The following is a 26,544-nucleotide window of genomic DNA, read 5'->3' on the forward strand; positions in this document are numbered from 1 at the left end:
GAAGAGTTATAAGAGGAACGCTCATCACTCAAGCTAAAACATAAAACATGGCCAGAGATCAGAAACCCCTGTTCAATTTCTAGTTCCCTTCCCTCTCATTAAAGGAAATGACTGATTTTGACTTTTTTGATACTGTTTTTCTTGCCTCTCTTTGTATTTCTACATGTATCTCAACAATTTAGATTAGTTTTATCCTTTTTTTGAATTTTGTAAAGTGAATCAGACAGTATAAATGCTTTTATGCTTACTTTACTCAACATTTAAAAAAGATATTTCATATGTTCATTCATTTTGAATGGACATATCAAATTGTATGTGTGAATATAGCACAATTTTATTTCTCAGGTACTGAACTGCTAAATTGTCTTCCAAAGTAGCTGTGGCATTTTACTTGCCCATCAGTGATGTATGAGTATTCCTACTTCTGAACATTTTTGCCAACACTTGTTATACCGTCTTTAGAATTATAGACAACATGGTGGGTGTGAAGTCATGGTTCATTGTGGTTTGCTTTGCATTTCCCTAATGATTAATTATGCTGAGTATCTTTTCATGTGGTTAAGGGCCATTTGTATATCTTCTTTGGAGAAACACCTATTCAAATCATTTACCCATTTTTTAGTGAGGTGATTTGTGTTTTTATTATTGAGTTGTAAGATATCTTTGTCTATTCTGTTGTCAAATTATAATTTGCAAATATTTTCTCCTATTCTATGGATTGTTTTTTCACTTTCTTTAGGTATCAGTTGAAGTACAAATTTTTTTTCATTTTAATGAATTCCTATTATCAATTATTTTCATTCATGGACTGTACTTTTGGTGTCAGATCTAAGAATGCTTTACTCAGTATCCAAAGTCACAAAGATTTCCTCGTGTTTTCTTCAACAAATTTTATGGTTTCACTCGTTTGAGTCTAAAAGCATTTTGAGTTAATTTTTGAGTATGATGACAGGTATGGTTCCAAATTCATTCTTTTTCATGTGTATATCCAGTTGTCCCAGCATCATTTGTTAAAAACACTATTCCTTCCCTACTGAATTACCTTGGCGCCCTGGCTGAAAATCAGTTAACCATGTGAGGGTTTATTTCTGGTCTCTCAATCCTATTCCAGTGAGGTGAAATATCCTTCTGCCAGACCCAACTGTCTTGATTAACTTGGTAGCAAGTTTTAAGATTTAAAAATGTGAGTCCTCTAATTTTTTTAAATTAAAAATTGTTTTAGCTACTCTGGGTCCCTTGAATTTCTATGCAAACTTTAGGATTAGCTTGTCAGATTTCTGCAAAGAAGTCAGCCCAGAGTTTGATAAGCCAAGGATTATAGTTAATCTAGAACAATTTGAGGAGTATTGCCATCTTAAGTATCCTGATCCACAAACACTAGATACTTTTCCATTTATTTGAGTCTTCTTTAATTTCAACAGTATTTTTCAGTTTTCAGTGTACAAGTCTTGCACTATTTTGTTAAATTTATTCCAAAATATTTTATTCTTTTTGATGCTAACTGTAAATGGAACTATTTTCTTAACTTAAGTTTTGCCTTGTTCATTGTTAATATATAGAAATATAATTGATTTCTGCATATAGATCTTGTATCCTGCCACAATGATGAACTTGTTTATTGGTTGTAATAGGTTTTAATGAATTTCTTAGGATATTACAAGTACATGATTATGTTGTCTGCTAATAATTTTACATCTTCCTTTTATTCCTTTTTACCTTAACTTCCCTCACTAGAACCTCCAACCCAATATTGAGTAAAAGTGACAATTATTTTATAATTATTAAAATTATTTTATAATTTTACAGTTTCTAGTTCTTTCTTTATATTCTTTCTTTGGCGAGACATTGTCATACTTTCCTTAAATACATTATATATGGTTTCGTCAAGTTCTTTAAACATAGTAATGGTAGCAAATTTAAAGTCACTGCCAAATCCAAAATCCAAGCCCCTTCAGGGAAATTTTCTGATGACTGTTTTTCAGTGTCTACATGGCAAAAAAATTTCTTGTTTCTTTGCATGCTTCACAACTTTTTTGTTGAAAACTTGACATTTTAGGTAATATATTGTAATAATTCTAGTATCAGATCTCTCTCTCCCCCAAGGTTTCTGTTGCTGGTTTTGTGTTTGTTCATTTTCTTATTTCTGATTACTCATTGAGTGATTTATGTAGATTTTGTTTTCTCTAAGGTGTATAGCCACTGAGTTCTCTGCTGCCTTTTTTTTCACCCCCTCTATGATTTAAGCTTGACTTCTTAGAAGTCACCCTTGGGTCAGTATAATTTAGATGAGACAGATTTCTTTAAATGTCTTGCCTATATGTCATCTGTAGATGAGAATCTGTTTGAAAAGATACAACTTCAAACTTCCAGGCAGTTTATAAGTCAGCCTTAGCTTTTACTTCCTGCTTATGCAGGATCTCAAGATCAGTTACAGGTCCAGTGACCAGGACCTTCTCCTTTCCCAGACCTTTCCTGGGCATGTGCACAGCCTTACACATGTGCTCAGCCTAGTAGATATTCAGGAACATGTCAGAGCTTTCCAATTTCCCATGATCACCTAGTATTCAGGATTTCCTTTTAAATTCCCAGTCAGCCCTTGTTTGCCCCAACTGAAATCACAGCCTTACACATTCACAGTGTTGCTTGGCATAGGGTGTGGGGGATTTTTTGTTTGTTTTGGAGGGGAGCTGAGCTCTGAATCAAATCAAATATCCACAGCACCTTGGGATTAGAGGTTTTCCAGGGAGCTGTAAGTTTGCACAAAACATTTACTGTACTCTCAGGATGTTGCTTTTAATGCAGTTTCAAAAGAAGTCAGGCTCTCTGATGGCTGCAAAGGTACTGGCTCTTAGCTATAGCACCACTAAACCAAGGAGAGAGAGGGAATGGGAACTGCCCCCAATAAAAATGTCACAGAACCCACTGTCTTACCAAGGTTCGTAGTATCCCTTGTATAGATAACTTCTAGTATGTTCTCTGGCTTTTGCTAACTTCCAGAATTCTGAAATGGTTTCATTTTTTCCCCTATTTCTTGTTGTTTTAGCAGAAGAGCAAGTTTACTGAGATCTTCTCTCTGCCATTACAGAAGTTAATATCTATTGATGATTTTTGAAGCTTATTGAGACTTATTTTATAGCACAGCAAATGGTCTATTTTGGATTAATCTTATGTGCGTCCTTGTAAGAAACACTGTGTCTTACAATGTTATGAGTGCAGTGTTTTATAGTCAAGTAGGACAAGTCAGTTAAATCATGTTGTTCTCATCTTCCATACAGCTATACTAATACTTTGGTTTGCTTAATTCTACTAGGTAATGAGAGTGGTGAGTTAAACTCTCTAAATACAAATATGGATTTGTCTTTCTCTCCCTTTAGTTCTGTCAATTTTTGGTACCTATCTGTGTCCTTATATTTAGAGTGTGCCTTTTGTAAAGGGCATATACTTGAGTCTTGTGTTGTTAATTTTCTGACAATCTGTATCTTTTAATTGGCGTGTATTTTCAATTTTTCAATCTTTTGTTGAAAACTGGACATTTTCGGTAATATACTGTGACAGCTCTGGTCAGCTCCCTGGTGCCCCGCCCCTACCAACCACCCCGCTAAGGTATATATTTAATATAGTTTGCTTAATCCACCATCTTGCTATCTCTTTTTTAGTTGTTCCTTACGTTTGTTTCTTATTTTCTCTTTTCTTGGATTATTTGGGAGTATTTTTGTAATCATGCCATTTTACCTTTTATGTTAGTTCTTTACTTGTTACCCTGAATTTTACAGTGTGCATCTTTGAAGTATTAGTTTCTTTTAAATTAGAAATTTTTAGTACTTTTCAATCATTGCTAGTACATTGGAAGTTTAAATCCATTTACCACTTTCCTATCCTTTGTGTCATTGTTACTATATATTTGACCGTCATACATTATGCAAAAGTCGTTGTTTTTAATCATCAGTATTCTCTCATTTGCAGCCACATATTAGGCCCACCAGTGCTTTTCAGTCATTCCTGCAGATCCATGCTTCATTCTGGATCGTGTCCCTCCTACCTAAGGATCTTCCTTTGCTGAATCTTAGTAATGAGAGTCTATTAGCAATGATTTCTACCAGCTTTTATTTGTATGGAAAAAAAAATGCTATTTCACCTTAATTTTTAAACAATATTTTCACTGGATAAGGAATTCCATGTTGGCAATTTTTGTTTTTGCAATACCTTAAATATACCATTCCATTGTTTTTGGTGATTACAGTTAATAATACTGTATTGCATATTTGAAAGTTGCTAAGAGAATAGATCTTAAAAGCTCTCACCACACACAAAAAAATTTGTAACTATATGCTGACAGATGTTAACTAGACTTATTATAGTAATCATGTCACAATGTATACAAGTATCAAGTCATTTTGTTGTACGCCTAAAATACAACGTTTTGTCTATTATCTCCCCCTGCCCTGTGACCAGACTGATAGAAATTCTGTAAGAATGACTTACTAGGATATAGGATATACTCAGGATTTTTTTCTACTCTCATATTAAGACTTTTTTTTCCCTCCACAATTACCATGCTACAAAAGAATACCCTTTCCCGAGGGTTCTCCCTTGCTCTGGGTCTGCAGTTATTCAGGTTAAATAGTTCTGTATTTTATCCCTGAATCCCTAGTGCCTAACAAAATATCTAATACACAGTAGATGTTCAAATATTAACAAATGTGTGAGCAAAAATGGTCAACTAATAGCCAACCCAAACTGCTTAGTTATGTTAAATTACAACACATGAAATGGATCCAAAATTAGATATAAAAGGTTTGCACTACCATATACTTTGAGACCTCCTATATTTAAATCATAAAGAACGATTTCTTACCAGCTCTTCTTAGACCTATATGGTGAGTTAACGATATAGAAGATGACCTTTGCTTCGGGATTGTCAGCAGATTTGAACTAAAAGGCCCATTTAGATAGCATCCTTGACTAAAAGGGAAAGATAACAGGTTAAGAATTTTAGAAACAGAAGAAATCCCTTTTTTCTTTATGGTCTTCAATTCAATTAGCAAATAATCTGCTTACACATTTAATTTAGACATCTACCTTGTGCCTAAGGAGTAAAGCAGGAGTCAGAAAACTTTTCTGTAAAGAACTAAGTAGTAAATACTTTGGGCTTTGCAGGTCATAAGGTCTCTGTTGCAATTACTCAGCTCTGCCATTGCAAAACAAAAACTGACATAAACAATAATAAGCAAAAGAATATGACTATGTTTCAATATAATTTTATTGACAAAAACAGGTTATGGGCCACACTAGGTCCACAGGCTGTAATGTGCTGAACCCTGACATGAAGCAGGTTTTCAGTACCACCTGGAGGGCTTCTTACACCACAGTTGCTAGTCCCACCCCCAGGATTTCTGGTTCAGAAGGTCTGGGGTAGGGGTAGATAGAGAATCCGTGTTTCCAGCAAGTACTTAGGTGGTCCAGGGACCTCACTGAGAATTGCTGGCCTTAAACATACAGTTTTTCACTGTCCTCACATCACCTCCTCACATATATTGATTACCCATTAAAACAGTCATATCCTCTAACTGAAATACTTATTATTGGTTTCAGGGTTCTTATGAAGGAATTCAATATAGGCAAGCAATCACAGTACACCAGTTGATACCTAAAATGCATTTTAGGATTATATATTTTAAAACTTCTGGCCCAGCACCACACATATAGTACTTCCTCTCTTAGACAGTCACTAGCCTGTTTTCTTCTGTTGGTGGACTCCTGATGCGGTCACTTTGCCACAGGATCGAGGACAAATCTGGATTCTCTATTTTTCACTCAGTATTTTATTAGTGTAGGCTAGGTTCTCAGTAATCTTTCCCCCAATCCCATCTTCTCTGCACTTCCACACCCCATTACTCAAGGAAGATCTATTTTTCTGTGGCCTAGGAGGGTTTTGTTCATGTCTCTTATTATAATATTTACACAAACTATATTATAATTTCACTGCTTACGGACTGCTTTCCCTCATGAACTTGTGAATTCCCTCAGGGGCTATAAGACACACTTCTACATTCACAGTGGATATTGCACAGTGCCTGGTAAAGGTGTTCAACAGATGTATTTTTGGGTCCTATTCTCACTTTTCTAGAGAACGGATCTTTTCTGCTCCCCCCGTTTTGAGTGAATGGACTCTTTCGCTAACTCCTGCTTCGAGGCTCTTCTTGGGCCTTTTCTAGAAATCTAGTTTGTTTTGTAACCCCATGAGAGGAAAAAATTCTGTATTGCAAAGAGAAGGCATGTAAAACCAGTTGGCAACCACTTAATATCAATAGAGAAGTTCTAAGGAACAAAAATTATAACAATAATAGCACTATTTTGAGTACTATGTGTCATCCATTGTTTTAGGTACTTTACACAGTTCATCTCTTTCAGTCATCTGAACAACTCTATTGTTGGATAAGAAAACTGAGGCCTCAAGAGGCTAAGTAATGTTCCCAAATTCACACCACCAGCATTCACTGTGGCAGAGCTAAAATTCAACTTTGAATTTCTCTGACTCTAAATTTTTCTAACTCTAAAGTATATGCTTTTTCCCCAAGACAATTCTGATGCTATCTTTGGGTGTTTCTCCATCTGTAAAATTACAGATTTAAAGAATAAAGGACTTCTAAGATAACATCTAGTCTTTAGATTCTACAGTATTTTTTGCTCAAGCTAGTAGTAATAATAATTTGTTGGCAATGTTACAAAAAGAGGCAATATGTAAATAATACCACTCAGTAAACTCATCTCCCTACCAACGTTCAGTCATTCTTTGTATTCGAGTGCTCACTGCCTACACACGGAGCAGGAGAGACAGGGAAGGAAGAGCAGCAATGCCCCCCAGGGCAGCAACCAGAGAGAAGAATCATTGGACTCGACCAAACTCTTACTTCTGATGAATATTCAAAACAAAAACAGGGTTTTCTCCTTCAGAGAAGAGACCCAAAGCACTGCTCCAGTCTTCTACATTAATCCAGGGTCTGTTAAACAGTTGTTTAGAATTGAAAGGTACAGGTCAAATTATAGGTTTTCAGCTCAGTTCCAGAATCATCTCATTAATTCCTAGCCTAAAACCAGATAAATACACAAACCAAAGAGATTACATAAAACAATACTGAAAAAAGCAGAGCAAGGTAGGGTAGGAATCCCAGTGATTATTAGTAATTGGTAGGAAGGTGACTGAAGTCAGACTTGGCAATCAGTCTTCAAACCCACATGCACAAACTTTACAAGAGATGTCAAATGTTATGGTCAGAGTTAAGCCATACGTTAAGAGCTGATTTCTAGACAATCAATGCAAATTACCTTGACAAGATTTGTATCACCTCAATTTCTTTTTTTTAAGTAGCTGTATAAACTTGTCAGCTGTATGATGTCCAGATTTACAGAGCTGTTCTCTTAACAGAGTGGGATATTGCCATGAGCCCTCTTGAATCTCTGCAGTTCAAGTAAGGTCCAGTCATTGGTATAAATCTCTAATAAATTATAAGATACAGAATTGAAAAGTTGGTTCCCAAGTACATTATTTAGGGGAAATACTATTGCCAGGCAACAAGTTATTAGATTTAATTACAGAGCACTTATGATGATGAACGATGAATCAAGAGAACAGGTTAAAGGCAAGCCTCTTCAGTGTGCGAGTAGCTATAGTTGATAGCCCTCTGAGTTTGGGGATACAATTTGCCTGTATTTCCCCAGGGAAAGTCTGTTCAAAGGGAATGAGCTGTGAGTTCTGCATATGTGGTATTTCTTCACAGAGAGGGTCTGGGTCCTAGCAGCCAGCTCATGGACAGCAGGTTAGCCATTCTTTTAGCCCTAGATACTAACACTGTAACTGGGTAATTCAATTGTCAGTCCAACCCGGAAAAGCATTATTCAACCCTTCCTGGAATTTCCTGCCCAGCAAAACTTCATCCTAAAACTTGAGCAGAAGGCAGCATCAACTGTCATAAGCCAATATGGACATTACACCCCTGCAGAGGACACTTGTTAAGCAGCTATTTATCTTCAAAGACCCATTTAAATGTAACCCCAAATTCTTCACAGTAATCAGGCAGGCCTCAGAAGGGCAGTAAAGACTAACACAACATAGAAAACAAAAACTGCCATAAAAGAAGAAAAGAAATGGTGTTAAGGAGATTCAGAGGTGAAACAGATTACCTTTCCTTGGAAACCAAAGGAGGGGGATGTCAGGGTGCTACTCTTTAAGCAGTGACATCAGCTTATTTTTTAAAGATATATAGAAGTAAGTGTGAAAAGCTCTATTCCAGATAGAGGGAACAACTAAAAAGGGGGACAGGTGTGCAGAGGGAATATCAAACAGTTAATCTTGACTGGAGTTTCAGATAAATAAAGGTGATACTAGAGGGGTATTTTGACGTTGTAAAGTTATGGGCCTCAATTAAAATCTCGAGGCCTCTAAGAGATGAGCAGTGATAAACTCTTAAGAGTAGGTAGCTGTTCAAGCAGGAGTAACTCTTCTTCCTTGTGGTTTTCCTCCTTTGGAATCCTCTTAATCTTAGCTATCGTAAGGTTTATAATAGCTCACTTTTTTCTCCAGGCAAAGCATAAAGAAAAGCAAAATTAAATCTTATATTATGCTTTATACAAATGAGGTAGGCTGAAAAATATTATTGAGCTTAATTTTCAAATGGAGTGAAACTAGAAACAAAATCATGGGAGAACTTCAAGAAAGAGTCTAATGCAAGTTATATGCCTGTGGTTTTCACCTAGAGAGCTTTCCAAATCATTTTTCTATTCTTATTCTTTATAAAACTGCTCATCTCTGTTTGTTTAATTTTTCCAAGTAAGGGTGTAGCTTTGTCATGAGGGAGTAACAGAGTTTTGAATCCCAGGCTAGGAATTTGGGCAGTGTTCCACAGGCATTGATAAATGTCCAAAAACTTAATGACAGAAAAACTATATAATAAAAGTTTTGTTTAAGGAAGATTTCTGGTGGAAGATGGATCAGGCAGTGAAGGATATTAGAAATAAGAAGGATAATTCAACAACCCAGGTAAGGAATAATGAAAGCATGAAACAGTATAGGCAAACTGATAAAGGGGGAAAAAAGAAGAGAGAGGAAAAGAGGTTCAGAGACAGACTTGACAACTGATATCTGCAGAGTAAGGTAACAGGATGCAAAGATAACACCAAGTTTTCTAGGTAAATCAATTTTGTAAGCAACCACAAAACTAGAAGATAGAAGCATAAGGACAGAACAATAGTAGTAATGGATAGAAAAGCAGCTGGGGGGATGAGAAATTTGGTTTCAGACATAGTTTCAGGGAGCAAGAGATTCAATACTGAAATCACACAATATTGAAACCACAGTCCGGGCCATTTAAAATTACAGTCAGAGAAGCTATCATCAGAATCCAAAGCTGCATTCATATCAAATCTAGGATATGTGATCTCCCTTCCGGAAGACTCAAATAAATTCACAATGAATGCCTCATGATTCCAGAGTTATAAGCCTATTTGTTTTGTGCTACTAAAGCCTAAAGAATCCTGAACAAAATGTCACCATACATTAAAGGCCTATAGTTATGCTGTCTAATATGGTTGCTGTTTGTCTATATGATCGTCGTATATGGCTCTTTATATTTTAATTAAGTAAAATTAAATCAGATTTAAATAAAGTTCCTTAGTCTTACTAGACACATTTCAAGTGATCAATAGCCACTTGTAGCTAGGGACGACCAAATTGGATGTACAGATACAAAATGTTCCCACCATAGAAATTCTACTGGACAGCACTGATCTAGAGACTTGGATTTCAAAAGGAAGAGTGGTTTCAAGTGCTTCACACATTCCCATTTACTCTATGTTCAAAGTACACTTAGAAATATATTAGCGAGAGGCTCCAGCTTCTGCACACTAGAAAAATTTCTTCTAGCCTTCTCTCTTTAAAGTAGATGTTTCATATTACTACCAATTACTTTATTCTCTAAGTTTCTAAATCTTTCATGAGGCATATAGTTTTGTTTTAATCAGTGTTAAGTAAATACGTTGAATCTGCCTATATTTACTTTTAACTCAGAGATCTGTTCACATAAAGATTAGTTTTCCTTGGACCATGCTTCTATTTTAATATCAGTCGTGCAAGGCAGCAGGATAAAAATAACCTTAACTCAATGTATTAAATGTTTCTTTAATTTTAAATGTGTTGCTGTTACATCAGTGTGATGGGAAGTTGAAAAAATAAAATCATTTTCATCATTCTTCTTAAGCCCAAAAATATTCTCAAGATGATGTATCCCATGGTTAAGAAATATGACTGAAAATGTCATATTTTCAGTTCCTCACGTCATTTACTTTGTCATATCCTGCTTCCATTAAGAAAAAATCGACAACAACAACAAAAACAGAAATGTTATCATGTTTAGGCTCTGGGCAAGCTTTGGAATAAAGCTCACTTTCCTGTAATATTCTCTTCATACTTGCATCTATTCCTGTTTTATGTATCATTTCACTCAGTTTTTCCTTTAAAAATACTTGCACGTATTATAGAAGATTCAAACTACTTACAGAAGAATCTGGAAAATTCCAATTATCTGATCATATTTCATATATTAGAAGTTAGCACAAATTTTAACAGATAAGAAGCTATGATACAACCCTGCCACCTACTGTTCCAAATGTGTAACTACACAGCTCAAGCTGAACAAAGTACAGCACATGCTCAGTGGTAACAGGGGTGGTTTAACAGATTCATACTAACTCCAATTTTATTAACATGGTTAGGTAATTGACTAAATAGAAGCTTATAGCTCACACAAGAGATCAACATCTTTCTTGGCATTTAAAAGGCAAAGTATCATATCCTTTGTTATCAGTAAATGGGGTATATTTACATTCAGAAGATTTCAGCTCCTGCATTTTCCCAGCTTCACTTGGTTGTAGTTACTGATACCTTCCCTTTATGGGATTACCACAGTTTAGTTCCAGGTAAATCCTCAACAGAAAATAGGCTCTGTTAGTAGTCTTGGTTCTCCAGCAGGAACAGGGCTTGAAAGAGCGTTGCTACCTTATGTCCGACGTCTGCAGTAATTTCTAGGGGGAGCCCTGGGAATGCGCCTCCTTCCACAAGTCAGAACCAACTTCTGAATACTATGCTGTGGACTGGTGACTGCTCCTAATACAGCCAACTCTACCAATTTAAAAGGTTCCCTAGTGCCTGTCCTAAATTGATACTCATTTCCTTAAACTGCCTCCCCAGTTCATGTTCTTAAGGCTGCAGCATGCTCTGTACCCAGCTTACCTATTTGGGGGGAAAACGTAGATTACCTATAAGAATCAGTTTTTTTATCGGGCTTCACTACTAGCCATGCCATCCTACACCTAAAACTCTTCAACTGTTCCTTTATGCTCTTAGAGCTGCTTCGAACTTCATTCACAGAAACAAACTGGAGGTATTAGATTTAGATTTCTTTAAAAGGCTCCGGTGATTTTACCTTGAAATGCCAAATTCTTGGTGGGGCCTTTTGCCATTGTTGCGTTCCCACTTTGGAGAAGTCTGTTCGATAGGTGGCAGACCTGAAGTTCCTGAGCTCCTCCTCAGCTGTGGAGTTGGTAAACTATTCCTACTGTTGAGTCCCTGTTGAATAATTTAACAACAGTTAAAATGGTCACCCTTTAATATGCCGTATAAGTGATACTAAAGATGGCACATGAAAATATAAATACGAGATGCAGTAGACCCTTGAACAACTCGGGGGTTGGGGTGCCAATGCTCCGTGCAGTGGAATATTGGGCTTTGCCTTACAGTTGGCCCTCCCTATGCACACTTCCACCGTATCAGGGATTCTGCATCGGTGGATTCAACCAACCGCAGATGGTGTAGTACTGTACTATTTACTCCTGAAAAAAAATCTGCGTGTTAGCGTGGACTTGCTCAGTTCAAACCCATGTTGTTCAAGGGTCAACTGTACTTTTTTAGCATGTTCAGGAGACACAAAACATTTTATTCTGAAAATCTGTCAATTTTACTCCAAATATCACATCTATACTGTTGTTCTAATTTATCTTCCCTCTACTAAGAAATCATTTCTAACTCCCTACTGTTTAACTAAAGCTTCTTTCTCTTGGACACTTTACTCCTAATTTTATGCAAAATAAGCTGACAACTTTAAAAGTAGATATGAAAGAATTACCCTAAAAAATGACTTCAGATGGCAAGCTTAGGATCAGGGATGATCAGCCCTAAACAGTTAAACTGCAGAATTTTGAGCTACCCTTTGAATTAATGATTAAATTAAATTCAGAACACCTTTACATTAAGAGTATTTTCCCTAATTTTTGAAAATATTCTCAATTAACACAAACATTAACCAGAAAATTCCATTTTTGACCACAATGAATAGATGTTTTACTGAGATTTATATAAAATTTTGTTTTCCGCTTCTTATGAATTTTCCCTATCAGCAGACATGAAACCATCTCAGATATTTAAATTTTCTCAGGGATGTTGATTTTGTAAAGGTTCGATATTAGTAAGACACACAGTGGAAAAGTTGTTTATGTAACAACTTTTTGGATTATAATTTAGGTCCATATAATCTTTCTTAGTTCTTAACACATATACAAGACATTTACTTTAAATTATCTGTTCCAACTCCCATTTCCTTACTAATCTTTTTTTTAATAAATGCTATTGCTCTTTTCTGAAGTGACATTAGGCTTTGTATATTTTTTTCCAAAAACAGATAACTCAGATATGAAATTCACATAAGAAGTTTAAAGAACACAAAGAAATAAGGGTTACTTCCTGGCTCTTGTATGACTTATTTCTATCAGTAAATTCCAGTACTCAAAGTAAGTCTGATTAACTACAATGTTCAGGAAATGAAGCAGTTAGGCATCCTGCTTAATTAATATTGTTCTTAAAATGTTTCTCAAATGTACCAGTACACTTTTCTACATAGTCAACATAGTAACAAACATAATACTGATATCAATGTGATTTTTATAATTAAGATTTTTAAGAATTACTGTTTTTTAAAATCACTATTCTAAACATCAAATGTCAATGGAAAGTGCAAAGAAAGAGCAACATAATAAATGAAAACTAACTCAAGAATGTATTAGTTATTTCATTGATGAATTTATTGCTATTCCTCTTTGATGCTTGTGATTAACCTCTTTTTCATTGGGAGAGTGCTAAAAAAAGTGCCATATAACAGCACCACTGTTAATTGCGTTTTGAGTAATGCAGGTGCCACTGTATACACTTTAAAAACAAAAGCATCATGTAAGTTCCAATGGTCCAGATTTGTGATCAGTAATGATCAAAATTTTGCACTAATCAAAGTTGCTTAATTTTTCAACATTTCTATACAATAATGCCAAAAAGAACTAAATGAAATTAACTGATGATCAAAATCCCTCCAAAAACTTTTTATTTAACTTTTTTAAGCTCTATATACACTATTACAATGAACAAAATTAACTGATTTGAATCTCATCTTCTCTTAGTCAGTTTCTTTAACCAGTAGAATAAAGTAGTTAAACTAGAATCATGTCTGAAATATTTGTTTTTAAAGTTTTATGAGTTTAGCTATTGGTAACGATATTGATAGTCACATAAAAGAATTAAAAGCACTCTGAATAGGCATAATGTATACCTATTTAGAACAGTATTTATTATTTTCTAAAGGAAATCCTATTTTGAATTATTGATATCTAAAGAGAAATTAATCCCATATTTACAGATGGAGAAATTAATGGGTATTGGGCTATAGCAATCTCCAGTGGGTAAGGAGGGGTGAGAGTGACAGCTGCAAAGAAAATGTGACCATCAATTTATAAGAATGCTATGTGATTTCACAGAATAAATATTATAATGATCATTTTTTTGTTTCAAAAGAAAAATCCTTGTTTCTACAGAATAAAATAGATTAATGACACAATTTGATTACTAGTTGGTTGTACAGCCTGGAAGTAAATTTGCTTGTTGTTCTCTACTTCTTACAAACAATAACAACAATAATAAAAATAGTTATTACTGATGAAGGTATAACAGCTAATTACAGCAATATTATTTAGAATAAAAACTAAATACTTGCTTAGAACTATCTGAGGTTACAACTACCTCTAAAGTCCCAAGGAGCTCAAGGTGTTGTAAGAGAAGCTGGCCCTTTAAAAAGAAATTCTGTTTCGGCCCTCTCTCGCTCCCTCCTCTTCAGAGACTGCCCGCACTCTGTCTATGGAGTGTGTGCCTACTTTTACTTTAACCTGAGCACCCACCTCCCACACCTCTTTCCTTTCCTTTCCCTTGCTTTACATTCTATGCAGTATGTATCTCTCTAAATAAATCTACCTTTACTCAAAAAAAAAAAAAAAAAAGAATTTCTGTTTCTCTAAGATTTACAGGGGTAGTTTTAATTTGAAAACACTAAATGTGATGAATAGGGGGCTGATTACTGTATTTTGACCTTGTGAAGTTTTCTATCTCCTTTCTCCGCTGGGTCCTCTGTTTCGGAGCAGGGATAAAATCCAGGAAATGGTGTGAGAGGATTCATCTTAGGCCTACAGGAGCCCGAGAAAGCACCCATCAAGCTACTGATGCTCCTTAGGGAAGAAATGACTTGTGGGGGGAGGGTTGGGTCAACCAGAAGATCCGACACCATATTGCGAGCCTCATTTAGCACTGAAAGATCGACCCCACTTCCACCTCCAGAGTTCTAGAAAAGAAAAAAAAAAGTAAAATTATCTATTTGTTACAGAGAAAACTTAACATTTAAGAAAACAACTCTACTTTAAATCAAAGTCCATCTAACAATAACTAAGTGATTGAATCCTATTAAATATTTTCATCTATTTGGACACGGCATAAATGACACAGCAAATAGTATGATTCTAACCTAAAGTCTTTTGATGCTTAAGTATGTAGCAGATATTGTCAACTTTAATTTTTTTCTGTATTTTTCATTAGCATGTCTCACATTTAATGGTATTCATTACTGACTTACTTTATAAGTAGTATGGAGCCAAATCTGTATTTATTTCAGAATCTATAATTTGGGCGTTTTCATTAATTGATGATTTCCTTCCCTTTATTGTAAAAATTTCTTTTAAATGTACACAGCATTTTTCATTTACACCTCACTTAAGAGGCAGTCTAGCATAGTGACAAGGCTTTGATGCAAAGACATCCAAGTCTGAAATCTAGACTTTAACCCTAACTGTGTTACCTGGAGCAAGTTATTTAACATCTGAACTTTTCAGTTTCTTCACTGTAAAGTGGGGATAACATCTACCTCATTAAGGGCTGATGTGAGAATTAAATCTGATAATACATGGAAAGCACAAAGCGTCGTATAGTGCATATATTTAAAGTGCAATAAATAATACTATTATCAATATTATGGAAAATGATGAGATAAAGATAGAGAAAAAAGGTTTCAGAGTTCAAAGGAATAGTGGTAACATTGAACTGAATGGTTAGCATGCAACAAATAGCACGAGGATGGGCCCCAAAAAATGGATGGGAAATACATTTTTCTAATTTAGAAAAAAATTTCCATTGATGTATACATACAATACGCTTTTTACTTCTTAAAAATACATATATACAATGTTCAATTCAATTACCCACAGAAATAAATGCACTGATCATCAGAACAGTGAATTAAATGTTAATGTATTAGATCAACTCTTATGCCTAGAACAACTGGTCTAAAAAAGGCCGAAATAAAATACAAATAGCATCCATTTTGAGGCATCAGAGCACAATCAAGCAGCCACGGCTTGAAAGAACAAGAACCCAGGGTTAAGAGAAAAGATTGACATGAACCCAATATTCTGTGTTATTTTTTCCCCTCAAGGAATTTGCTACCAATTCATAACTGGCACAGGGCAGAAAGGATGAGAAGCAGAGCAGCTAAGAGACTAGGAAACAGCATAGAGCTTCCTATAGTCTCAAGGGGCCAGAGGCCAAAACTGTAATTTAGGGTTGTAAAGACAAGGAGAGCTTTAAAGGCCAGGCAAGATCCCAGAGAGAAGAGGAAATCAAAGATGCAAGCCTGAATTCAGAACTGCTTTCCCCAAGAAGATATTTGCCAATTTGTAAACAGTGGCCAAGTGATGGAGAAACCAAACAGAAATCCTCAAAAAGATTTCTATTTTGAAAGTAAAATACGTCTTTCAGCAGTCGCAAAGCCAGAGGGAACAAAAGGAGTTCAGAGAAAAATATCACTAACCAAACTGTTTTAAGAAGAGACAGAAAACTGAGTAGTTCTAAAATTATTAATGAAACGTAATAATTTAAAACTTGTCCATTAAAAAGAGCTTCAAACTGAGATGTCTTCAACAGAGCATTCTTACAAAGGAAGAATACCCATCTTACCAAACTTTTCTAGATAACAGAAATCTCACCTTATTTTATGAGGCCAGTATACCCTTTATACCAAAAACATGCCAAGAACATTATGAAAAACAATTATCAGACAACTCTCTCTCATAAACATGGATTCAAAATTCCAAAAAAATAAATAAAATCCAGTGATACATTTTTTAAAAAGAAAATACATGTTGATCAAATTTGCTTTATTCTGGGAAGTCAGGGATGGTTCAACATAGGCACAAAAATTAAAAAGTATAACTTATCACATTAGTAGAATAAATGGGGAGAAACCCAGGCATCATCTCAATAGGTACAGAAAAAAGCATCTGGTAAAATTCTATACCCATTCACTAGTTAAAAGAGAAAAAAAGTTTTTTAGTAAACTGGAATTAGTCTAGAACTTCCTTAATCTGATAAAAGGTATCGATAGAAAACATTAGTGGTGAACATGTTGAACATTTACTCCCCGTGTTCATGAACAAGACAGGCTGCCTACTGGTACTGCTTCTATTCAGCACAGCATTGGAGGTCCTGAACAGCACAGCAATGCGAGAGAAAAGGATTGGAAATAAATAAATAAATAAATCTGTCTTTATTTGTTGATGACATTATTGTATCCCTAAAGGCTCTAAAAGAATCCTCAGACTAGCTATTAGAAATAATAGTAAATTTATTAGCAAGGACACTGGATACAAGGATCAATAAATAAAAATCAACTGAATTTCAATGAGGGGGAGAGAGAAGAACAAAAGGGACAGAGGTACCTGATACCATTTATCACTCTACAAGGTGATACTGCTCTCAACCATTACTGCTTACTTATCTTTAGATTTACCAGTAATTCAGATACTCTTCTAATTGGAAACTGAGGATCTGGGTGGATATAAGTGATGAGAAAGGCCACTATCTAGATAGAACAAGGAATCAGCCCCTTTTAGGTCAGATGTTGCCTTCTTGACTTCATTTGACTGTAATAGTTACATCAGAGAAGGTTTTATTCCTAATGGGCTATTGTGGCTATTCCATTAATAGTTTAAAAATAAAAATCAACCATTCAAAGGGATGTTCATTTTTCAAAATTTGGTGTTGGGACAACTAATAAATGTAATAAATAGAGGTAATGTTTCTATGAACAGAAATGATAAAGATTTAATATTTTTTAATGCTTATCTATTAGTATGAAAAATGTCAAGTTTCAAAACAGCATATGAAGCATAATTTACAATTCTGTAGACTAGAATATATAAACACATTTCAATACAATGAAGAAATGGAAAAAATCTACAAAGATATACCAAGTAAGTTAACAAAAGTAACAGAGCTATTGCTTGATGGTTGAGTGATTTTTCTTTTTTCTCCTTTACTTCTATTTTCAGTTCTTCTGATACCAACATAAAGTAATCAAAAATATCTTTATAAAGTTCATAAATAAGCAAAACTAATTGCTAGAAATCAGGATAGGGATTTTCTTTGGAAACATAAGTAATGACTAGAATGCTACATAAGTGAGGCTTCTGGGATGCTGGTAATGTTCTATTTCTTGTGACATGGGTTGTTTAATTTTGGAAAATTCACTGAGCCATGTACTTCTCTGTATGTATAATTCAATAAAAACTCTACAGAAAACTCTTGAGCATTTTAGCTTCCTTAATAGAATATATTTTCAGTTGCTTTGCTTTTTCTCATATATTGCCTTTAATCTATTTTTTTCCTCTGTGGATCAGTTGTCCACAGTTGGGGGGAGGAGCTCATCAAAGAAATTTTTTTATCTACCTAAATGAAAGTTCTGTTTATTTTACTTCAGCTTAGGAAAAGTCTTATGGCATAGAAATCTTCTGAATGTAATTTTAACTTATGTGTCAAAAGTTTCAGTACAGATATTACTTACAGTGATATCACTTATATTTACCTGATAGTGAGGCTTATACCATTGCTTTAAGTCCCAATCCCAAAGAATCATCTGGAAAAAAAAAATTCACTTAGTTACAAACCAGAAATAAATGAACAAATATATGTAAAGACAAATGAAGCATCTTCAATTACAGATACCTAAAATAGCTTAAAGTTTGGGAAAGGAATTGGGAAAGTGAGAATAAAAATTATCTCTAGATGGAGTATTTCATTAATTATGTAATCTGTGATTGAGAAATCAAAAGAATAGTCAGAATAAAGTCACTTAAAAAGCTATAGTAACCTTCAAAATATCTATTACCACAGAACCGAAAACATAAATCCAAAATCACATCCATCCACTAAAAATACAAGAAAAATTACAAATCACCACTCTTTCCTCATCTCCACCTTCTCCAAAGGCTCATAATTTGTCATCTTAACCCAGAGTCAGTAGGTGGCACTATTTCCTTACCAATTAGGCACCTCTCAAAAGCACTTTAAAAAGTTTGTCCTGTGGTTTAGATTAAGTAAAGGAATGGGTTTATAAAAAAACAACACACAACCTTTTTGGTATACAGATAGTTAGTTATGGTTTTCCTGTTTGTCTCATTTATAGATTATCCATGGTACCAGACTAGTTTTTTCCTGCCTTTCTCTTCTTAGTAGGCTGTCTTCCTGGCTACTTCCCCATTCAATAGTCACTATAATCAAGGAGATAAAATTAGCTTTAATTTAACAAGTTATAACTGCTACACATGGTTAATCCTAAATTTCTTTTACGTTTACTTAGTTAATAAATAGGTCTCCTTTTGCCTAAATAATATTTATAATTGTGATTTTCTACATAGCTTTGAACCCTAGTCTGGAAATAAGTGTAATTAATTGGTAATGCAATCAAAGAATTTCAATGTACTGAAATATTTGTGTCGTTTCCTGCCTTTTGATTGTTAGGGATCCTGGTTGCAAAAGATCTTAAAATGTTATCTACTCTCTCACTGGTCCAATATTTTATTAGGAGTTGGCAGATTTTTTCTTACAAATACTAAACATTTTAGGCTTTGCAAGGCACACAAGGTCTCTATGGCATATTAGTTGCTTTTTGTTTTTGTTTTACAACCCCTTAAGGTGCAAAACAAAACGAAACAAATATCCTTAGCTCAATGGTCATACAAAAACAGGTTGTGGGCAGGATTTGATCAGTAGGCTATAGCTTGCTGACCCCTATTTTAAATAACATAATCACTTTAAAAAATTGTTAGTTGTCATTATCACCATCTCCTTGTCAACATCCTTGCAGAAGGTCATCTCTTGCCAGTGAAAAGAAACCTACCTACTTCTTTCCAAAGAAAACCCAGACATACTACAACCACTTAACAAAATTCATGGACCAGTACCTGCAAAATGGCTATGGTATAGCTAACATGCAAAATATATAATATATATTAGTAGACTCTTCAAATTTATGCAGTATTTTTATGGCCCTAAGTGTAGTCTTCATATAATTATTTCAGGTTGTGATTTAACCAGGCTACATTCTAGATTCTAGAGACAATGCAATTTGGGACATTAATAACTTCCTAATAAGCACATTCACACTAAGATTAACATAACCTAAAATCCCTAGGTTTCTTTTATATCTGACATACATGCTCTGTTTTCTGCATGCTATTCTTACACAACTGGCTTTTTAGACCCAACTGCAATATTTTACTTCTGACCTGGTTTCAGCCTGCCAAACTTTCCTTGGAGAGTGAGGATGTCAACTAGCCTATTCATCATTCCTCCCATCATCGTGACGCTGGTAAATCTGATGTTTCCTTAAGTTCACTAACAGAAGTACAGAGTAGACAGGAGTGCAGACAGAATCACATGATGGGTCACTAAGGATTACCTATGAGATTTGCATTCAGAGTCTATGAAATTGTCTAGCTTACTTTCATCCAATCCATACTTCATTTCCTCCACAAGGATACTATCAAACAGTGACATACCTATATCTCGTTTCTCTAAGTCACTAGTCTAAGTAGAAGTGACTTCTTGCTAATCCCAGTATACTTTCATTAGGATGGTTTCTTAACGTTGAGTGTTCCTTGCCCCCTACTTCATTAGCCTATATGATTAAATATTATCTTTTAAAATATTTGCATTCCAATGCCAAAAGGCATATTTATATTCATATTATGCATTTTTTAATTTAATTTTTTTTTTTTTTTGCAGGAGGGTAAGTAGGTTTATTTGTTTATTTTTTCGATGGAGGTACTGGGGATTGAACCCAGGACCTCGTGCATACTAAGCATGCACTCTACCACTTGAACTATACCCATCTCCCTCATATTATGCATTCTTAACAGTAGTCCTATCACTCCCAAGAAGGTCAGAATTGGTAACTACGGGGCAAAAAAAAAATCTTTAAAATGGTTGTAGCCCTCCTATCACTACAGTACATAAACAGATATACTAAATCTATGGTATTAAAATTTCACACAGGGGGAGGAATGATTAAGGGAAAAATATCTAAAAAGGCTCCTTACGGGGAAGATGATAATTTTTTCTAAAGGTTGAAAAACACTGATTTTAAAAAAGTAGTCCTGCTTATGGCTTATAAGAGAATCATTAGCTTACATTCTGCATTGAGACCATTCCAAGGCTGCCTTCTCAGAAGCTGCTGCTGACATGAGAAGCAACGTGAATACACACCTATTTTAACTGTGCTCTTAGAGGTCTCTTAAAAACCTTACTTTGTACAAGGTGTTTTTTTTTTTTTCCCTCTGTGCCTATTCTTTATGGATCTCTCTACTGTAGCATTTGATATTGCAGACCATCTCTAAATTTCACCCACCCTTGGCCCTCCACCCCATATAGGTTTTCTCTCACTTGTGCTTGCCATGTGGGCTTTGAATAAACTCCTAAGCAGCAACTCAATCTTACTCGCAGTCACTTTCTCTGGGATCAAAAATACGTTTACCAAAAAGCAGCAGGTCTTAGCCTGAAATCCCCTGCATACTAGGAACTGAAAACAGATACAGTGAAAGCCACAAATTGATGGTAGACTGCCTTCCGTGTAATTTGGACAACTAGGATACTCGTGATTTTGAGAAAACAAAATTTTCTGCATAAGTAGTAGCTGATGTATGATCCAGGAATTCTACTGCTAGGTACATCTTTGAGTAGTGTTATTCAAGGTGTGGTCCACAATAAGAGAAGTACAGATATTAAGAGTAAACATTTAGAAATTTTTATAGCAATTTGACATTGTTGAGATAAGGTTTTAGTGTATTTTTACAAAAGCAGAGTCCACAACAGATTGGGGCAAAAACTCCAAAGCTATACAGTTCAACATCAGGAGACAAGAACATGAATGCACAGAGCTGGATACCACCTCCATGTCCATCAATAGCAGAATGGGGAAATCTTGGTACATTCACGTAGCGGAACACAACAGTGAAAATGAATGCAGGATAGCTTCAACCTATATGGATGAATCCTAAAAACGTTATACTGGATGAGAAAAGTTACAGAAGGATACATACAGTTTAATTACATGCATGTGAAATAAAATACACATTGAAATATGCTTTTAAAAATGTAAATATATGGGAAACTATAAAGAAATTCAGGATATGGATCATCTCTGAGGGAGAAGAGAAGAAAACTGGATCTCAGAGTGGCATGCAGGGAACTTCAAAGTCACTGATGATATTCAAAGTTAATCGTGGGTTGATGGTGTTTGTTATCCTTGGTCTCTATCCTGGCAAAGAAGTAGACACAGCGACTAGAGTAAACTCTTCAGGACTTGTGCTGCACATGTCAAGAATGAAATGCAGCAAGAGCTGGAAAAGAATGTGGGGACAATATTTTTGTTGCTAAACTGGTATGTTCTAGAACTTGTACTTGATAGTGATGATATAGGGCAGAGTGAGAGATCTCCAAAGGAGAAAAATCCTTAATGGAAATATTATTGCTCAATGTCTCTATAATACTAGCACATAGATAAAAATTTAAAGTGGGAAACAGTAATTGAGTATTAGCCATTATTTATCAAATTATTATCTAGTTGTTCCATAGGTGGTCTGGAATATTTTAGGGGGTGGGGGAAGAAACAATTTAGTTTACATATATTTCAAAATTGTGAAATGTAAGATTAATTCTGATTTCCACAGAAATATCATAATCTTAATAATCATTATATTTTTTAAAGTGGGGTAAGTACCCTAAGGCCTGCATTATTCTTTAAGAGTACAAATCATCTTAGATAAATATTTTCATGTCTTTTGAATATTATTGTTTATAATTGTTAAATCTGCATTCTTTGCATTGTGTTACAGTATACCCTCCATGAAAAAACTAAACGGCTCAAAATTGGTTTCCTAAAGCTTAAGGTCCTAATAAAAATAGGAGCATAAATAACTCAGAATACGTGCTAAGTCTAAATCAAGAACAAGACTCTAATGCAAACTGACAACAAATTTGTGGGTGTGATAATACCACACAAACCCATAAAAATAAAAATATTACTAAGTCGTACAACAGTGACTATCTACAAACTGGATTATTTTTAGACTTGCAATTCATTCACCCTATATTCTGCCTGTTTTGAAACTTTTATGACATTCAAACAAAATATAAAAGCCTTTTTGGTAATCCAATAGAACTTTTCTAGAACAATCAATGCTTTCTAATCTAAAACTGAATATTTCTGTTCCTAAAACAGAAGATACAAAAACTATACAGGCACCATTCAGATTCTGTGCTCCTCACAGGAAAAGGATATGAAGAAAGATAAACTATTGCTGAGAGACTGGTAAAACTAGCCACCAAATGATAAACATTATGCTGGAAGCGGGAACAGATCAAATAATTTCCAGAATGGATTTGCTGTATGACATATCGAGACATCACAGAACTGAAAAGGCATACAATATAAAAGTAATTACTGTCATATTTGTACATAGCAGATATTTTATTTACTGGTTGGTGGATAAATGCACTCACGTGCTAAGTCCAAATCAGCTCTTGGTTTATGTGCAATACACATGACAAAAGATGGCAGACAACTTTTTATGTGTTCATTTTGTGAACTATGGTAGAGACTTGAAAACATGTGCTGCAATCAGGTCTGAGAGATCAGATACATATACAGTCAGTAAGAGCCTCACTAAACAGTGAGAATCTCTCTTAACTGCAGATCTACCACTGCTTTATTCACAGAAAACAGTTGGTGGTTAAAACACACATGCTGGGCGTGATTCGGTGTTAAAAAACCAAAAATGGGATATTGAATTTGAATATTCAGAACCAACAGCCACACACACACACACACACACACATACACATACTGCTGTGTTCCACTGTAAATTACAATTTTGCTTGGATTTTGGTAGAAGCATTCATTCTTCCTATATAATATGTAGCTTTTTAAAAGTCTTACTTCCAAGTACAAAGTATATGCTCCGTATAAAAATGGTTCCCAAGTCCACAAGATTTTAAGCATCTAACCTTCAATCCCAAAATAGATCCTATAAATTATTTAAGAATAAATAAATAGTTAAATTTTGAATCACAGTAAAAAAAGAAGTTATAGTGACTATGGTATGTGTTCAAAACATGTTTCTATTATACTATAAGACATTTTCTGAAAGTATGAAATTTAACTGCTGTTTTTAGGAGCTTCCAGTGTTATATTTGTCTGTTTCCATCTAAGCTCAATACAGTATCAGAAATTATTATGTATCTTTACACACTGTAGTTACCTGTTCAAAAATAATTTTAAAAACAGTATTGTCTCATAAGTAACATAGGTGTAAACTATTAAAAAATTGTTTCTAGTTGATTTGATAAAGTAAACTCAAGACTGTGCCTTTACATAAATTCAGCTTTTCTTTGTGGTTAAAAAGTTGAATTCTGATAAAAGTTTCTGTTTGAATATGTTTGTAAGTCCAACATGCTTTACAGAGCTCTACAAAACCACCAATACCACAGTGAAACATCAGCAGTACAACCAGGAGATGTTATCAGGTTCAATTACGTCAATGAGGTTTTATTTCATTGTTCCCTATGTAGCCAAAAAGAAAAACATATATGTCTTCAAGTCAAACTTACAGAACTGTGATATTCATGCAAAATTTGAAAGATTATCTATTATGGTACAGCTGTGAATTAACTGTTAAAACATCCTTTATTCTCATGTTTCTTGTTGACATTTTACTTGAGCTTCATGCATAAATCAAATGAAACTGAGTTTCAGTATTTCCAACTTTTCCTATCTCGGTCTTCCAACTTAGGCCCATTTAATTCCGTGTTTACTGAACACAAACTAAAAATATAAAATAACTGGACAGCCAAAAAGCTAAACTAACTAAAACTGTACTTTCTAATAGTTTAAAGTGCAAAGATAGTAGCCTTGACCCCTGCATGACAAAGAAGGGCCCCAGTCAGAAAAACTGAGCAGTAGAGGGAGGGAAAAAAGGGGTGTGTGTAGTGGGGGTGGAGACTAGTATTATTTGGAAACTAATCTCATTTACTGTTACTGATCAGTCAAAATATATGGTTAAAGTCCTGCTGAATTAGACGGCAAGCTATGCACTAGCACTCTGTTAGGTTCCTAATACATAGCGTCTTCTTTAATCTTCACTAGAGTTCTTTGTGGTAAGCCTTATTTCCTCATTTCACGAATGACGCAAAAGAGAATAAGAAAGGTGAAGTAACCTGCCCAGAATCATATGACTAGTAAGTGGCAGAGACAGAAATTAAATTCAGATATGCCTCATTCCAAAGCTTTAAGGATTCTTAATCATTATCTTACAGTCTCTTATAATATTTATCATTTACGATCATTATCAACACTACTATGTGCTAGCAATATGGCAGGTGCTTGGCAGTCATGTAAAATCACAACAATTTTACAAGTAACCCCATTCAAATATGGAGAAGTTGAGGCTTAGTGATTATACTAATTATTCTGCATTTGCCTCCCAGATCCCTTCTTTGCTCTCCTCGCCACCCCAGGGGAGGGTGACCCGTACACTCTGCAGCCCTTGAGCTTCCACGCAGCTGGCTTCCCCTTAGGTTGGGTGACAGCACGAACCTGGAGTTTGGGAGGAGAGAGTCCCCTGGAGGGACTGCAGCTATTACCAGATGGTCTTCCCATTCACAACTTCAGCTGCCACTCTGCGAACACCATGTACAACCTTGTTCCTTCAGCCTCATGTGAGGTAACAGCTTTCCACAGTTAGTAGTCTCTAGTTGCCTCATCCATCTCTCATCCATCCTTTTAACCCTGCTCAATCTCTCAGAGCAGATTCTTCACTAAAATCTTTTTATTTGAACCACCTTGAAGTGAATTCTGTTTCTTCCTGCATGCCTAAATAACACAGGGACATTGCTGACCAGGTTCTGTCAGATGTCAGCTAATAAAGCACAGAACTATGATTTGAACTCAGATTTTATCTCCCTACAATTTTAGTCTGCTTCTTTCTGAAAGTGATAAATTTTAAAAGGTCATCAAATCATCAAACGACCCTCAATACCAGACCCCATGTTCCCCGCATTTCATTCTGTTACTACAGAGGAATTACCTGAGCTCTAGTCAATGGCTCACTTTTCCATAAATGCATAGATCCAATCCCCTGCTGCCTACCTGAGGATATTTCACAAACAGTTCTCTCCCCTTCTCCTACATCCTCATTTTCTCCCTCTACTAAATCATTCCCATTAGACTACAAACAGGCCGCAATTCCTTACCTCTCACACACATGTACCTTCTCATGATCATACTTACAGCTAGCCATTATCCCATTTCTCTGCCCCTCCATTTACAGTAAAATTTGTCAAAAGAGTGATGTTTACCCTCATATAATTCTCTCTGAGCTATATTAGCTTATTTCCTGGTACTTGAAAATGCCAGGCAACTCCAATAAAGATTTTTCTAAAGCCATACTGATAATTTAGATTTTATAAAGTAGCACTTTAAATATATACAAGTTTGCCATTTTCTGTCAAGAGTACAAAACCAGAAACAATAGTACTTAAAGGGGCGGGATAAACACAAGCTGAATGATCAAAATATGAAAGTACTGAAGTCCTAGACTGCTTGAAATAGGTGGAACTTCAACCTGTGAAAGTACCAATTACTTAAATCTCTATATCCTATTCATCTTATTGGACTGTTTTGTTTTTATCATCTGATGTTCTGAAATTGAGTAAAACACCTACTTTTTTTTAACCTTAATATTTTTCAGAATTATTTTAAAGGTTTTAAACAGTTCCACACACCATGATCCAATTAG

General features: G+C 35.1%; 1 protein-coding gene across 2 annotated transcripts in view; it reads right to left on the reverse strand.

Moving 5' to 3' along the window:
* Positions 1–26,544, reverse strand: part of PDE3B (phosphodiesterase 3B) — a 130,164-nt gene that overhangs the window by 36,072 nt on the left and 67,548 nt on the right. For both annotated transcript variants that reach the window (XM_031459975.2, XM_031459974.2), the window contains exons 2-5: positions 18,276–18,326; positions 14,457–14,705; positions 11,478–11,620; positions 4,856–4,962 (exon numbers count right to left, since the gene is read on the reverse strand). In XM_031459975.2, coding sequence (XP_031315835.1) covers positions 4,856–4,962; positions 11,478–11,620; positions 14,457–14,705; positions 18,276–18,326 — 550 coding nt within the window. The remainder of the gene's footprint in view (positions 1–4,855; positions 4,963–11,477; positions 11,621–14,456; positions 14,706–18,275; positions 18,327–26,544) is intronic.

Source organism: Camelus dromedarius, chromosome 12, assembly GCF_036321535.1.
Source record: "Camelus dromedarius isolate mCamDro1 chromosome 12, mCamDro1.pat, whole genome shotgun sequence".
NCBI lineage: Eukaryota > Metazoa > Chordata > Mammalia > Artiodactyla > Camelidae > Camelus > Camelus dromedarius.